At 39.3% G+C, this 13,679-nt stretch overlaps 1 protein-coding gene across 1 annotated transcript in view; it reads right to left on the bottom strand.

The window, feature by feature from the left end:
- The window catches only part of LOC118799119 (thrombospondin type-1 domain-containing protein 7A), a 213,026-nt gene that overhangs the window by 20,481 nt on the left and 178,866 nt on the right, over window positions 1-13,679 (bottom strand). The window contains exons 17-22 of the mRNA XM_036558827.1: window positions 10,780-10,958; window positions 8,780-8,785; window positions 8,424-8,557; window positions 6,745-6,898; window positions 3,425-3,566; window positions 1,070-1,185 (exon numbers count right to left, since the gene is read on the bottom strand). Coding sequence (XP_036414720.1) covers window positions 1,070-1,185; window positions 3,425-3,566; window positions 6,745-6,898; window positions 8,424-8,557; window positions 8,780-8,785; window positions 10,780-10,958 — 731 coding nt within the window. The remainder of the gene's footprint in view (window positions 1-1,069; window positions 1,186-3,424; window positions 3,567-6,744; window positions 6,899-8,423; window positions 8,558-8,779; window positions 8,786-10,779; window positions 10,959-13,679) is intronic.

Below are 13,679 nucleotides of genomic sequence, written 5' to 3'. Positions count from 1 at the left end.
TGCGACAAAGCCTGTGATTGGTCAGTAAGAAAGAGGCGTGGACAACTTTGAGGAGCTTCGGCTTTGGCAGACACACTAATATTTGACTGGGAAACGCGCATTTGATAAATAATCATTGAATATACCCTAAATATACGATGCCAGGTCTGGTATTTGGTAATACTAACTAGTAGTAAGCAAAAGGTTACTTTATATTTAGGTTTAGAACAAGGACAAGGCTGAAGTTGGCTTTCTATTCACCAGCTTCTTGTTTGAATTTTCCCATTCCACCTTATATGCTGACAGTATTCTAAACTCAAACGTCGCCATAGTTAGAACTGTGAAAGAATCGTTTTCCAGCAGAAACTTATCATGAAATGTCATAGCGTCATGTGGAGAATCCGCGACAGGCAACACAAAACCACAGAAAGTATGCGAGCTTATAAGCTTGCGAAGGCGCCTTCGGCTTCGCACAACCCTCGAGAATTTCATTTCACAAGAAGTATCCTGAGGCCTTTACACGACAACAGGTGAAAAGTTGGTGCCGGTGTGAATGCAGGGTTAGAAACTGGTTGCACTTTGTGCTTTTCACAATCCAAGTAATCCCAAACACATTCAGTGATGCTGAGGTCTGGACTGTGGGGTGGTCAGTCCATTGTTCTGAGAACACCAGCAGTTTTATTTTCACATTTTCTTCTGTTTTGTCTGTTTCCTTTTCTCAGTGAAGGCTTCTCGATAGCTACTCATCCTTTCAGACCCATAGCGCTGAGTTGTTGTCTCACAGTGGACAGAAACACCTGTGGATTTTTTCAGACCTGAAGCAAGAGTGGACCTTGATTTTTTGGTGGTCTATTAGGGCTTTCAGAGGGTTGTTAGGTGTCCTATTATCTCTGGATCTTTTAATCATCTTTCCTTATGCAAGTGGATTATCTTGTATCTAATCTCCTCAGAAATATCTTCTGATGAATGAATAACTCGTACTTAATGGCTTCTTAGACCAGAAATTTTGCACCGTGCTCATATTATTTAGATTATATTATTAATGCATTTTAAACACATTTTTATTTTCACTGAAACTCTGTACACAAACCTCTTCGCAGAACTTGAGGTCCACAGATTTGCCGTCACTTCTCACGCAGTCTAACATGCGAGTCTTCAGGCCGATTCCACACACAGCGTTGGCACTTAACTGACATGTGCTCCAATCTGAGGAACCATACAAATACACAGAGCAGTGACCACAATCACAAGTCATACTGTGCTCATCAATCAGTCTGTCTTGATCAAGCATGCAAAAACAGCTTCAACATACAAATGATAAACTCATTTGTCTCAACTCATAAACGTCATAAACAATGAAGCGCCTCATCAGTAAACCTCATTCTTAAAGTCATACCGGTGACCATTTAGGACAAAACAGGGTGGCACCAACTACAGAATGCCAAACAAGCCAGCAAACCATTAAAGGGATTCTAAGAACGTCTAGAATTTGTTTTCTATTATTCAGTGGATCTTTGCTCTGTGTCTGTCTGGGGAAGAAGGAGAACACTAAAAGGCTTTTCCAGTAATGATCTTGGGCATAACGCTCATACAGTGTGGCCTAAAATGGCCATGTGCCTCTGGGACAAGAGGAGGATCAGAGAGAATGACTCCTCTGAGGACGGCTGAACTGCAGCGTTAGACTGCCACATATTTATAACAGGGCTAAAATAATTAATCGTGATTGATCACATTATTTTCATGTAGTTGATTGCAATGAATCGCACTATTTTTGTTTGTTAATCGTGATTAATCGCATTATTTTTATGTAGTTGACTGTGATTATTTTGTGTAGTTAATCGTGATTAATTACATTATTTTAAATAATCAATCGTGAGTAATCTAATTTTTGATGTAGTTGATCACGATTGATTACATTATTTTGTTTAGTTAATCACAGTTAATCTAATTTATTTTATAAAGTTAATCACTTTTTTTTACATTATTTTGTGTAGTTAATCGCAGTTAATCTCATTATTTTTTACATAGTTAATCGCAATTAATCTCATTATTTTTTACATAGTTAATCGCAAGTAATCACATTATTTTGTTTGGTAATCGCAATCAATCGCATTATTTTTTACGTAGTTGATCGCTATTAGATATATTATTTTGTGTAGTTATTTGCAATTAATCTAATTTCTTTTATGGATTTAATCATAGTTTTTTACATTATTTTGCATAGTTAATCATGATTAATCACATTTGTCTTATCTGCTCAAATTTGACCCTAAAATAAAGAATTTTTCCATTAAAAAATACTGAATTTTGTTGTAGCTATATGAGTGAAATGAAAGCCAACAGTTGACTAGTAAAAAGCTAAATAATTCTTCTGTTTGAGGGACCATTATATAATAAACATGGTTAACTACAAATTAAAGACAGCAGTTACTAACTAGCAAAGGCCAACTTTCAAATGCTAAATAAAGCTACTGTTAAAGGGACAGCTTGACCAAAAATACTAATGTGGACGACTATAAATGGAAGCCAAAGTTACTAACATCATGCTAAATACTGTGTTAAAGGGACGCTTTTGACTACAAACTCTAATGTGGCCAACAAAAAATTAAAGCCAGTAGTTACTGACTAGAAAAAATCGACTTGCATCATGCTAAACAATGCTAAATAATGATAAAAGGAGAGTTTGACCAAATATATTCATGCAGTTACCAAACATCAAAGCCAATAGTTACTAATCAGCAAAGGCCAACTTGCAAAATGGGAAATAATGCTACTCTTAAAGTTGACAAAAAAAATGCTAATTTGATTAACAACAAATAAAAGCCTTGTGTTATGAACTAGCAAAGGCCATTTCCATAATGCTAAATAATGCTACTGTTAAATGACAGATTGACCAAAAACGCTAACATAGCTAACAACAAATAAAAACCTGTATATCGATTTATGTTATTGATTAGCCAAGGTCAACTTTCATTATAAAAATTACAATTAAAGGGACAATAATGTGGCTAACAATAACTCCATATCTGAGTAGAAAAGCCTGTCAGGTAAAATGCTAAATAAAGGCACTTTTCAAAGAACGGTTTAACAGAAAATGCTACTGTGGCTAAGAACAAAAAAGCCAGTTAGTTATCCACTGGCAAAGGCGGACTTCCATAATTTGAAATAATGCTACTATTAAAGGGACAGTTTTAACAAAAAAATGCTAACATGGCTAACAACACATGGAATCCAGTGGTTTAGCAAGGCCTAACTTAAATTATGCTACAAAAGAAAAAGTTTGACCAGTAATGCTAATCTGGCTAACCATGATGGAAAGAAGTAATTGACTGTCAAGGGGAGACGTGAGATACGCTAAATAGTGGCCTCTAGCTGTCATTTGTTTTTAGTGACTTCAGCGCTTTTGGTTGCACTGTTTCTTTAGCGCTTGCTGCTTTGTGGATACCTGTGATGTTGTAGCTGTAGTGGTAGCAGTTCCTGTTGAGCAGGCAGGGCTCAGTCTCCATGCTTTTAGGGCACTCTCTCCCCTCTTTAGGCAGCCGCAGGGCGTAGGCCGTCCTCTGCCGATCGCCTCGACCGCTACAGGGCTTCAGAATACACACACACACACACACCCACACACACACACACACCCACACACACACTTCATTAGCAGGTCTGCACACACTACAGCATATGCTCTCTTGTGAATAACAGTTAAATGTGCTTAGCAGCTGGTGGTAAGAGTCAGGTGGTGGCAGATCACAGAAAAAGAAAAAAAAACTGCTCTCTTTTTCTTCATCCCAGAGCCAACCGAGTGTTGTCCGAGTAAGAGCATCAAAACGGGTCACTCTGATTTTTCCACGCCGCTGTTTTGGCCCCCCAGCGGACCAGCGGATCTCGGCGGAGTCATTTACAGTCCCGAAAATAACAAGATCCCTCTCGTCATAACCCAGATGAGAAAGAGAGCGGGCGAGAGAGAGCAAGAGTGAGACAGCAGGGAGAAAGAGAACGGAGAAAAAGAGTGAGAGAGCATGACAGAGTGCAAGAGAGTGAGCGGGCGAGAGGAGCCAGGAGGGCCAGGCTCTGAACAGCAGTGCCGCTGCAATGCTAATGTTTGCCTTTGCCCGGCTGCTGGCTCCGGCTTTAGGTCCAGAGGGAAACACCACTGGAATAACTTCTCCGGCTCGTGTCATGAATAACACATGGGGCATCGACTGCAGACTCCACACTCAGAGCCAGATTGCAGGGGGGCCATAATGTCAGGCCTTTAAAGTGAATAGCGTGTGAGTAATAACATCTCGAGGCGGGGAAAAGGACTGGGAGCATGAACTTTCTGAAGGGAAACTGGAATAAGCTGGAATACACAGCTTAACCACTAATGCTAACATGGCTAAAGACCAGCAAAAGCCGGAAGCTACTAATTAGCATGAAGCGGGATGTTTTACATATCTCAGTTTACATAACTCTTTAATTGGCAGCTACTCTTAAAGCTGTGGTTCAGTGAAAAGTCAAATCTAAACATTTTCTCTAACCCCAAATGAAGTTACCAAGGCAAGTTAGGCAAATAGACAATACTGTGGACAAGACTTCAAGACGGTTGTTAAGCAGAAAAATTGATAAATCGGAACAAAATTCCCAATAAAATAAGTAAAATTTACATATATGTTCTATTCTGCCCTCTAATATCTGTATTTGCTACGTCCAGTGTCAGCTTTGTCTTAATAAATAAAAAAGATCAATAAATATCAACATTTTCTTTATTAAAACCATGAGAATTTTACAGTAACATTCAGTATGTCTAGTATAGTTTCCATTTGTACCAGAGGGGGGGCGACAAAGCCTTAAAGGTGCATTTTGTATGATTTTTTAGTGTAAAACATTCCAAAATGAACTAAAATTATAAACAGAATGTGTAGAAATAACAGTTTGGACGTTATGTCAAAGATGTCTATGTATTGTGTTGCAGAGATATCTACTGAAGTTAGCATGCTAAACAGCTAGCCCTGACCTGTACTGTCTCGTAAAACCACTTGGTACTTCAAGAGGTGACCACAGCGTCAAGTCTGCCATCAGTCCAACACGAGAGTATGAAGGAGCAGCACTGCCCGGAGCGTGTTCTAACCTCATCAATCATAGTAACTGGTTACAGACTTGTTCTAAACCATTTAAGGATGGGTAGCCAATGAAAGGAACAGTAAATGCAACAATGGCTGAAACTCTTGGCAAGCGACTATAAGAGTTTAACATGGGTGTTGGGTTAACATTGGTGTTGCTTTCCACCACTGGAGACAACTCTTGGCGAGTAAAGGGATGAAGTTTGATGCTGAACTCGCAACACTTCTTCTAGACTAGTAAGTACTGTGGTACTGTGAGACTCTGGTAGATGCAGCTACTTACATTTTTCCCTGAATATTTATCATAATGCTCTGCTTTGTTTCCACTGATACTGATGTTTGTTGATACTAAATTCCTTACAGTCTTTTTACATTTGAGACTCTCACATTTGCTGTGGTTGTCGATGAATAAGTAGTCTGGACTAAATGTGGTTCAGTAAATGAAGCTGCAGGTCTAGTCAGAGAAGAAAGGCTCTTCAACTTTAGCGAACTTCGTTACCACAGTGCTCGCATTACAATATAAATTCACAGCAGTGCTGCCACCATCAGGTGAAAGGAAAAACTGCAGCGTACTGGCTGACGAGCTACTTTAACACACTCTAAAACAGAAGCTACTGGCCAATTAAAATCTCTCTGCGGGTCCCATCTGGCCAAAGGGTCAGACTTTAGACACCCCTGGATTAAGAGCTTGATTAGAAAAGAGGAACACCAAAGGTCATGATTTGCAGAGCCACAGTTGATCTGCAACTAGCTTGGATACACGTTACATGTTTTAGCAGATATCCTCTCGCAGCACTGTGGTGTTGTTTGTTGTGATAGTCAGGAAAAAACCCAAGGCTGCCAGTCACAACCATTCCTGACGGAGGTTAAAAGGATTGAGAATAGCGAAGTGAAGTGACGCCACACGAGGTGTAATTCTTTCACACTAATCAGGGCCAATGTCATTCCCTAGCATTAGATTTTGTCACTAAAATGTCTGTAAAAGGTAAAGGAACATACTTCGACCCTATCTCTCTTTCTTTCCACTTCTCTCAAGCACATCATCCTAAAATCACTTGCACAGCGATTCAGAGTTAACCTGAATTTGCTGCAACTAGACCATGCTTAATTTAACACCAACTGATGCTGCTGATTTGACCAAACTTCTGTGAATAGCGATGGGTGTTGTTTCCAGTCCAAACGACCATCGAGTACAAGTCAATAATTTTTTTAGGAGATATTTCTGAGGAGATTAGATAGAAGACAATCCATACACAAGAGAAAAGTCAAAGAAAATTAATTAAAAAAACTTTTCATTTAAATGTTTTTTTTAAACTGCTGTCCGAAAATTGGTAATTGATACAGAGAAAATGGAACCAACTTCTACAACTGAATTTTGGAGGTGTGAAAAAATATCCCTGCAGGTTTCACTAAAACACAGAAAGCAAGTCTCCTGAAAATGGAAGCTGTAATAAAGGAAAAAGAAGAACGCACTAAATACTGAAAACAAAATGATTTAGTTGTTGAAGCTTCTGGATTTTCTGTTAAATATATGTTTAGTTTTTTTTCTGAGAATCAAAAATGAATAACTTGTACTTAATGGCTGTATTGACTGGACATTTAATAGGTGAGGGGTGGTCTTTGCGCTGTGGTACAACAGGATGGATTGCAAGTGGAGTTCAGTTCTTACCAGCTCACAGGGTGTCCAGGGACTCCAGTCGGAGAGGACGCAGTCCTCCGGGCAGGGCAGCCTGCTTTCCCGGGTCCCTGCGGGCATCTCCTCAGGGTCACATAAGTAGTCCTCCACAGCATCAGTGGGGCCGTCCACCGTGTTCAGCATACACCTGCATTAGGAGGACAGGAATGAATGGGGTGTGTACTGAAAGCTGTGGTGTGTAATGCTAGATTAGTCTCATATCCTGCTGATTTAAGATTCACTACAGTATTTTCCTGGCAGCACTGGGCAGCTCCTTCAGTGACAGGCTGCTTCACCCCAAGTGTGTGAAGGAGCACTATGTCAGGTCCGTGCCTCCTGCTGCTGCTAGACTGTACAACAAGCCCTGCTTCCAATAGAACCCTCCTCCACCCCCATTAGACCTCACACACCTACAGAACATAAACTGTGAATTCATCACCAGACCCAAGTGCAATATAATCAATACTCCATGTGCAATAGGTGTAAAATATCTCTATAAAGATTATAAATAGAAAAAGCAAATAAATGTTTATATTGTTAATTCATCACCATTCCCATATGCAACATAATCAATACTTCATGTGCAATATTCCATGTGCAATTCGGGTAAAATATCCTTACAGTGTAAATATTTTTTTTGATTTTTCAAATGCTTGAAGTTTATTTGTAAAAAGAAACATGAAATCAACAGAAGTGAAGTCAACAAAGTATATTACCCCTTAAATGGCCAGGGCCCTCCAGCGGGTCCAAAGCTTTATTACACACTTCTATAACCTAAGAACAGCTCAACCTTTAAGCTTTAATGGAAATTCAACTCAAAACAATGTACAGCAAAGGGGAAAACATGCAGCACACAGGCTAGCTCAGGCTATACTGTTTTCCTACTAGCCAGCTGAACTACTAAAGCTCGCTACCTTACACCCCCCAGAGTCCTTGAAAAATAAGAGTTCCAAACCAAAGAAGAACACGGTGCCTAACTACACTCAACCAAAAGCAAGAACAATGTTTTTCTACACTCGATACAACCCGGCGTGTCTGACCGCACAATATTTAATAACTAAACAAAAAAAATGAAACAAGAATATGTATTTGTTCTTGTGTTTCTATATGAAAAAATAAATTATATATTAATTATATTTATTTGGTTTTGTTGCCTTTATAGAAAAAGCTATTGAGGGGATGCTGACTGTTTCTCAGCCCTTCAGTGCACACAGAAAGTGCTTGCATTGCTGATGTAAGTAGTTGTTAGTATTTCATGTCTTTTCATTTGCAGAACAGTAAACAGTGCTTTTGTAATTGTATTTTGTTTGTTTAAAGAGGGACTTAAAGAGAGGTCAGTTAGATTTCTGTTTACACAACCCAACAAAATGTCTGCACTTCCATTACACCCAGCCAGAGGCACATTGTTTTACCAGTGGTTTATATCGTCATGATGATATCATACAGCTTTACTGAACCTCACATTTTATGGCAGCTCTACTCTGCACTCATTTCTTTGGGTTTTTCTTTTATCACCCAACTGTATATGTGCTCATAATGTTTACTACAACTATCACTGTTTACTACAACTATCACAGACTAGCCAGTGAACAATGTCTCTAACAAATCAGTAGCCAAGAACACAGAAAGAGCAAAAAGCACAAAGGTCAACTGAAAAAGAGACAGAAGCATACCTGACTTTCCTCGTCTGCACTCCTTCGCCGCAGTTTTCCTTCAGGTCCACATTGCTGACCTTCCACATACTCCATGGCTCGGCCACCCAGACGTACTGACTGCAATCGCTCACACATGGGACCACCTCGTACACCTTCAGCAGGGATATACACATGTGCGCAATGGATGAATCAGCTAAAAAGGCCCAAAACTAAGCAACTCTGCCAAAAAGACAAAGCATTTTAACACCTGGTTTCTCTAACAGTATGGCATTCAGTTGCTTAGAAGTGCAGTAAAAATGAATGCAGTAAAAATGCCAAGCACCATTTTTCAAGTAGCTGTAATGCCAGTGAGGGTGCTGAAAGTCAGTGCTTACCTGAGCCTGTGCTCGAGCAGCATTTTAAGAGAGTTGGAGAAAGGAGACATGAGAAAATTGACCAGAACATTTTGAAACAACTTATCACAATTGCACATACGCTCGTATGCAAAAGTTTGGGTGCCCATGGTGGTATTTGTTGAGTTTTAACATGTTGGAAAAAGAAAACAAAACAGAAAATGTGCCATAACTTTTGCACATTTTATGTTTTTTTTCCCCTACTATGGTAAAATCAGCAAATAAACAGTAACTGTGTATTAAAATGTGCAGAAGTGTGCTCTCTGTGGAGGACGTGTGAACTTATTTTCACTTAGAAAATCAACGAAACAAGCCATTCTACCATGGGCGCCTAAACTTTTCATGCAACTGAACAGGCCTGTTAACAAGAATAGATTTAAAAAACAGCATAATTTCACAGTCTAGACACTAAAATAAACATATGCTCACGCTTTGTGCTCAAAACATAAATAAGAACCTGGCTAAACAGATACGAAGCTGGAGGGGGAAAACAAACATCTACATTTCAGATCATCATGACCTCGATCCAGCTGTGATAATCTGTTTAGAAACAGAGGGGGAAGTGTTCCATTTCGCAAACGAAATCGTATCTGAGAGTGAGTGTGCGGCTGGTGGGCGGTTCAGAGGAGCTCAGGTCTGATGAGAACCGTTTCTAGAAGAAATAAAAATAGGGATGACAAGAAACGCTGACACATTCCTTTTTGGCTCGCTTGGATATGTCTGCACTTCAAACGTGAAATATTTTTCAATGCATAACTCTATCCAGAAGTAATGCTGGCCCTGTTAATGAAATATAACACCATGGATCTCACGGTTTTAAATAAAACAAGAGGTTATTTTGCTGGTTGCTTGTTGTTTTGTACATGTTTTCCTGCCATTTTAGGAGGCCATATGATGGAAAAATGAATTATCTTCTCTTTTTTTTTTAAATAAGCGTTTGATCTATTTAATAAACATCGCTGGAGTTTTATAATGTACAAACATATAGACCATATAAGGAAACTGATGCCGCAACCATGAACACATTTCCATATGACTAACCATTCAGTCTATAGCAGTTTAGCCATTCATTCCTGGTGAAGTGATATGGAATGTTGTTTCTGCAGACAGTCTATTACAGAGATATTCTATTGGAAGAAGTGGTGAAAACAATTAAACGTTGTCCTGTTCCTGGCTGTCGGGAAGCAAATGGATCATTGCAGTCTTCCAAAGGACCTACACATCTTATGACAGACTTTACATGGTGAAACTTTTCCTGCAATTAGTTGCATGTTGTGAGTTGCCTGCAACATGATCTCTGTATAACTTGACAGTTACGTAAAACAATTCAAAAACCAAATCAAATTTGCAAGTTCATATATTTTGATATACCGGATTGTTCTTGCTATAAAGGCAAGTCTGTAATTCTATATAATCACTTGATTTATTACTATTCTGATTGGCTGTTTCATGAAACGTGAAGTCAAAATGGTTTAACAAAGTTGAGATGGCTGCAACTGGTGTTGCTGAGTTTCTAGTATGTCACAGCATGCTTTACATTATGCAGCTCAAGTGCAAATTTAGTCTCATTTAGGTTTCAAGCAACTGAACTTGCATTACTATTGGACCAGTGAAATCAATCACTTGAAATGATGTCGTTGGTTATGATCATGTGATGCATTATCACTGCTGTTTCACAAAACCATGAAACTAGTTCCACAAAGCTGGGTTGGCTGCAACTGTTGCGGCTAAGTTTCAAATAAGTTGCAAGAGGCTTTACATCTTGCAACTCAAGTGCAATTGTCTGTTTCAAGCAACTAAAGTTGCATTAAAGTTTCAAAAGTAAAGTCAGTCTTAAAGGCACAGTAACAAGCCTGTTTAATTCTAAGGGATAAAAACAGGCTGAAAACGACCATATAAACATGAATTAAACCAAACAACAAAAAGTAGGTAAAAAACAACAAAAAAGTAGTAATGTGGGCTCTTTAAGGCTGGCTCCGTACCTGATTGATGTGGTCCAGTTTAGGGCAGGGTCTCCCACCGTTGTACGGTTTCTCTCTGAGCCATTTGGAGCGCACTTTAACCCCACTGCCGCAGGACTTGCTGCAGCGTGACCAGTTGGACCACTCGCTGAGCTTGCAGTCGGATGGGCAAGGAATGATGCAGGCCTCCTCAATGTACCCTGAACATGAGATAGATTGAAAGGTTCAAATCTAGGGCTGGATCAAGGCATTTCATGAATACCCTAATTTAAAGTGATAGTGTTAGAAAATGCACATCAGTTGTAGATGCAATCAATGCCTTGTGAACAATGGAAAAAACATAAGAAGAAAATTAAAGAGCCAATTTTGTGGAAAGCCTAATTTTTCCTCACTTTTTGATGTGGACTATAAACACAGTACATATACAGAAACTAAGCTGCAAAGACAGCCAATCACAACAGAGCTCATTCACATATAGCATTCTTAAAGGAGACAGTAACAAAAAACAGCCTGTTGAATTCTAAGGGATAAATATAGGTTGGAAAATGGTCATGTTAAAATGAATTATGCTAGTTTTGATACACAAAATTACATTAATGTCCTAAGTGGACCTCGGGGAAAACATAAGATAGATAAAGATGTAATGTAGGATATGGGTCCTTCAAAAGGCATTGCATATACTGCATTAGCATAAAGCCAAAGGATAAAGCAAGCACATTGGCATGCTAAACACAGCATAAATAATGCTTTGTGTGTCAGTTATTAGACAGATCCCACAGCAGAATGCTCCTGACTAAAATACGCTTAGCCTGTTTACTCTGGACCACCACTGACTCAGGTGTGCTTACTTGAACAGCTGTGGGATGAGATTGTCATACATTTATTATGCATTTACAAAATGGATAGTCTTAAAATCTGGCTGGCTGAACCACAAAGACATTGTAAAATACTTGATATATGCACACCTGACCACCTCAACAACAACTGAAATACTATATTAAAGTGCCAACTCACTAAGAACCTGTGCTGCTCATGGACTGTTATACTGCTCGCATGGACCACCGAGCCTATTGAGAGATGAAGCCAACAAAGTTAACAACTTATTTTCTTAACAGCTAAGCTAAAAGACTAAACAGCTCCTCCATTAATGTACTATATGATTCACTGCAAAACTTAGGATAAAAAGTAAACGATATGTTGCGTGGACTGTTGGATCTGCCTTAAGGAGAGTTAAACCAAGTGTGGGAAAACACAATGGGTGGCACCGTTGGCTTGATGCTAACACAACGCAGGAAAGGCACTGGTGGAAATGTGCGTTATCGTTGATGTGGTATTTTGGAGAATTAAGGTTTCTGCTTAAAAACAGATACAATGTGTTCAGTATTATAAGACAAAACAAGTAAAAGTTCATGAAATTACTATAATATACAGTGATGGGTGGCTGTTCTTATCCTCCTTCAGCAGGCCAATCTAAATAAACTACATTGGTGGATAAATTGTTTTATGTAATTGTTAGTAATTATAATTCATTTACTGAAAGGTTTATGCATTTTAATTTTATGCTCTCACTATTTTATGAAAGCAATAAGACACTTGAGGCCAAGCATTACAGCGATGTTATCACTAATAAAATCACCATAATGCATGGCTTCAGGTGACTTATTGCTTTAATCTAGACCCACTATACTGTTCATCAGGGAGAGGTCAATGCCCCTATAAACCTACTATGCTGTACATTCTTCTATTGTGGTAAGTAAAAAAAAAATTGTGTCTAAGTAGTGGAGTGGCATCAACTCCAAAAGATTCGACTTTGACACGTCTGGGAGTTGCCAACAAATCTGAATGTAAAAGTGCTTGAAGTTAACTCTGTTAAGTCCATTTTTTTTTCTTCACAATGACTGGCTTGAGAGTTTGACTAGCACAAGTTTGTTTAATTACAAGGCATCTCCAGGTAAAAATTACTATGAACCTGAATTTGTGTATACAACTTAATATACTTAAAAACATCACTCTGATCTGTAGCAACCCAAAAAAAAGTGGATAAACTATGCTTAAGATGGTTTATTTTCTGCTATATTCCTTTATCAACGGCTTTGGTGCGATCTTGGTTAAAATCAAGGGTAGTCAAGGAGTCGGACTCGATTGACTCCACTGGCAGGAGTCAAGAGTTGGAGCTGACTCTAGAAAACTTGTGCATCACTGGATCAAAGTGAAACTAAACCCTACGAGCTGAATCACGTAGAGCTCAAAAATTGCCTCTCCTTTGTTGTATCATTAACTACAGAGCTCCAAGGTGCCTCTGGAAGTAACATCAGCACAAGAAATATGCATCAAGAGCTTCATGAAATGGGTTTCAGTAACCAAGCAGCTGTTCACAAGCCTAAGATCACTATGTGCAGTGCCAAGTGTCGGCTGGAGTGGTGTAAAGCACACCACCACTGGACTCTCAAGCATTGTAAACGTGTTTTGAATCATGTCTTCACTATCTGGCAGTATGTGATGAATCAACTGGTGGATGCCAGAAGAACGCTACATACCAGAATGCATAGTGCCAACAGTAAAGTTTGGTGGAGGAGGGATAATGGTCTGGGGGTGTTTTTCAGAGTTTGGGCCCAGTTCCAGTGAAGGGTAACATTAATGCTACAGCACACAAAGACATTTCAGGCAATTATATGCTTCTAACTTTGTGGTAACAGTTTGGAGAAGACTCTTTCCTGTTCCAGCATGACTGTGCACAAAGTGAGTAACAGCACAGAGCCCGGACCTCAACCCCACTGAACACTGTGAGGGTGAATTGGAGTGTCGATTGCAAGAGAGGTCTTTTCATGCAACATCCGTGTCTGACCTCACAAATAGTCTTCTGACAGAATGGGCACACTCTTGTGGAAAGCCCTCTCAGAACAGTGGAGGCTGTTATAGCC

Source organism: Colossoma macropomum, unplaced genomic scaffold (assembly GCF_904425465.1).
Source record: "Colossoma macropomum unplaced genomic scaffold, Colossoma_macropomum, whole genome shotgun sequence".
NCBI classification, from domain to species: Eukaryota; Metazoa; Chordata; class Actinopteri; order Characiformes; family Serrasalmidae; genus Colossoma; species Colossoma macropomum.
This window is presented reverse-complemented; position numbering and strand designations above follow the sequence as displayed.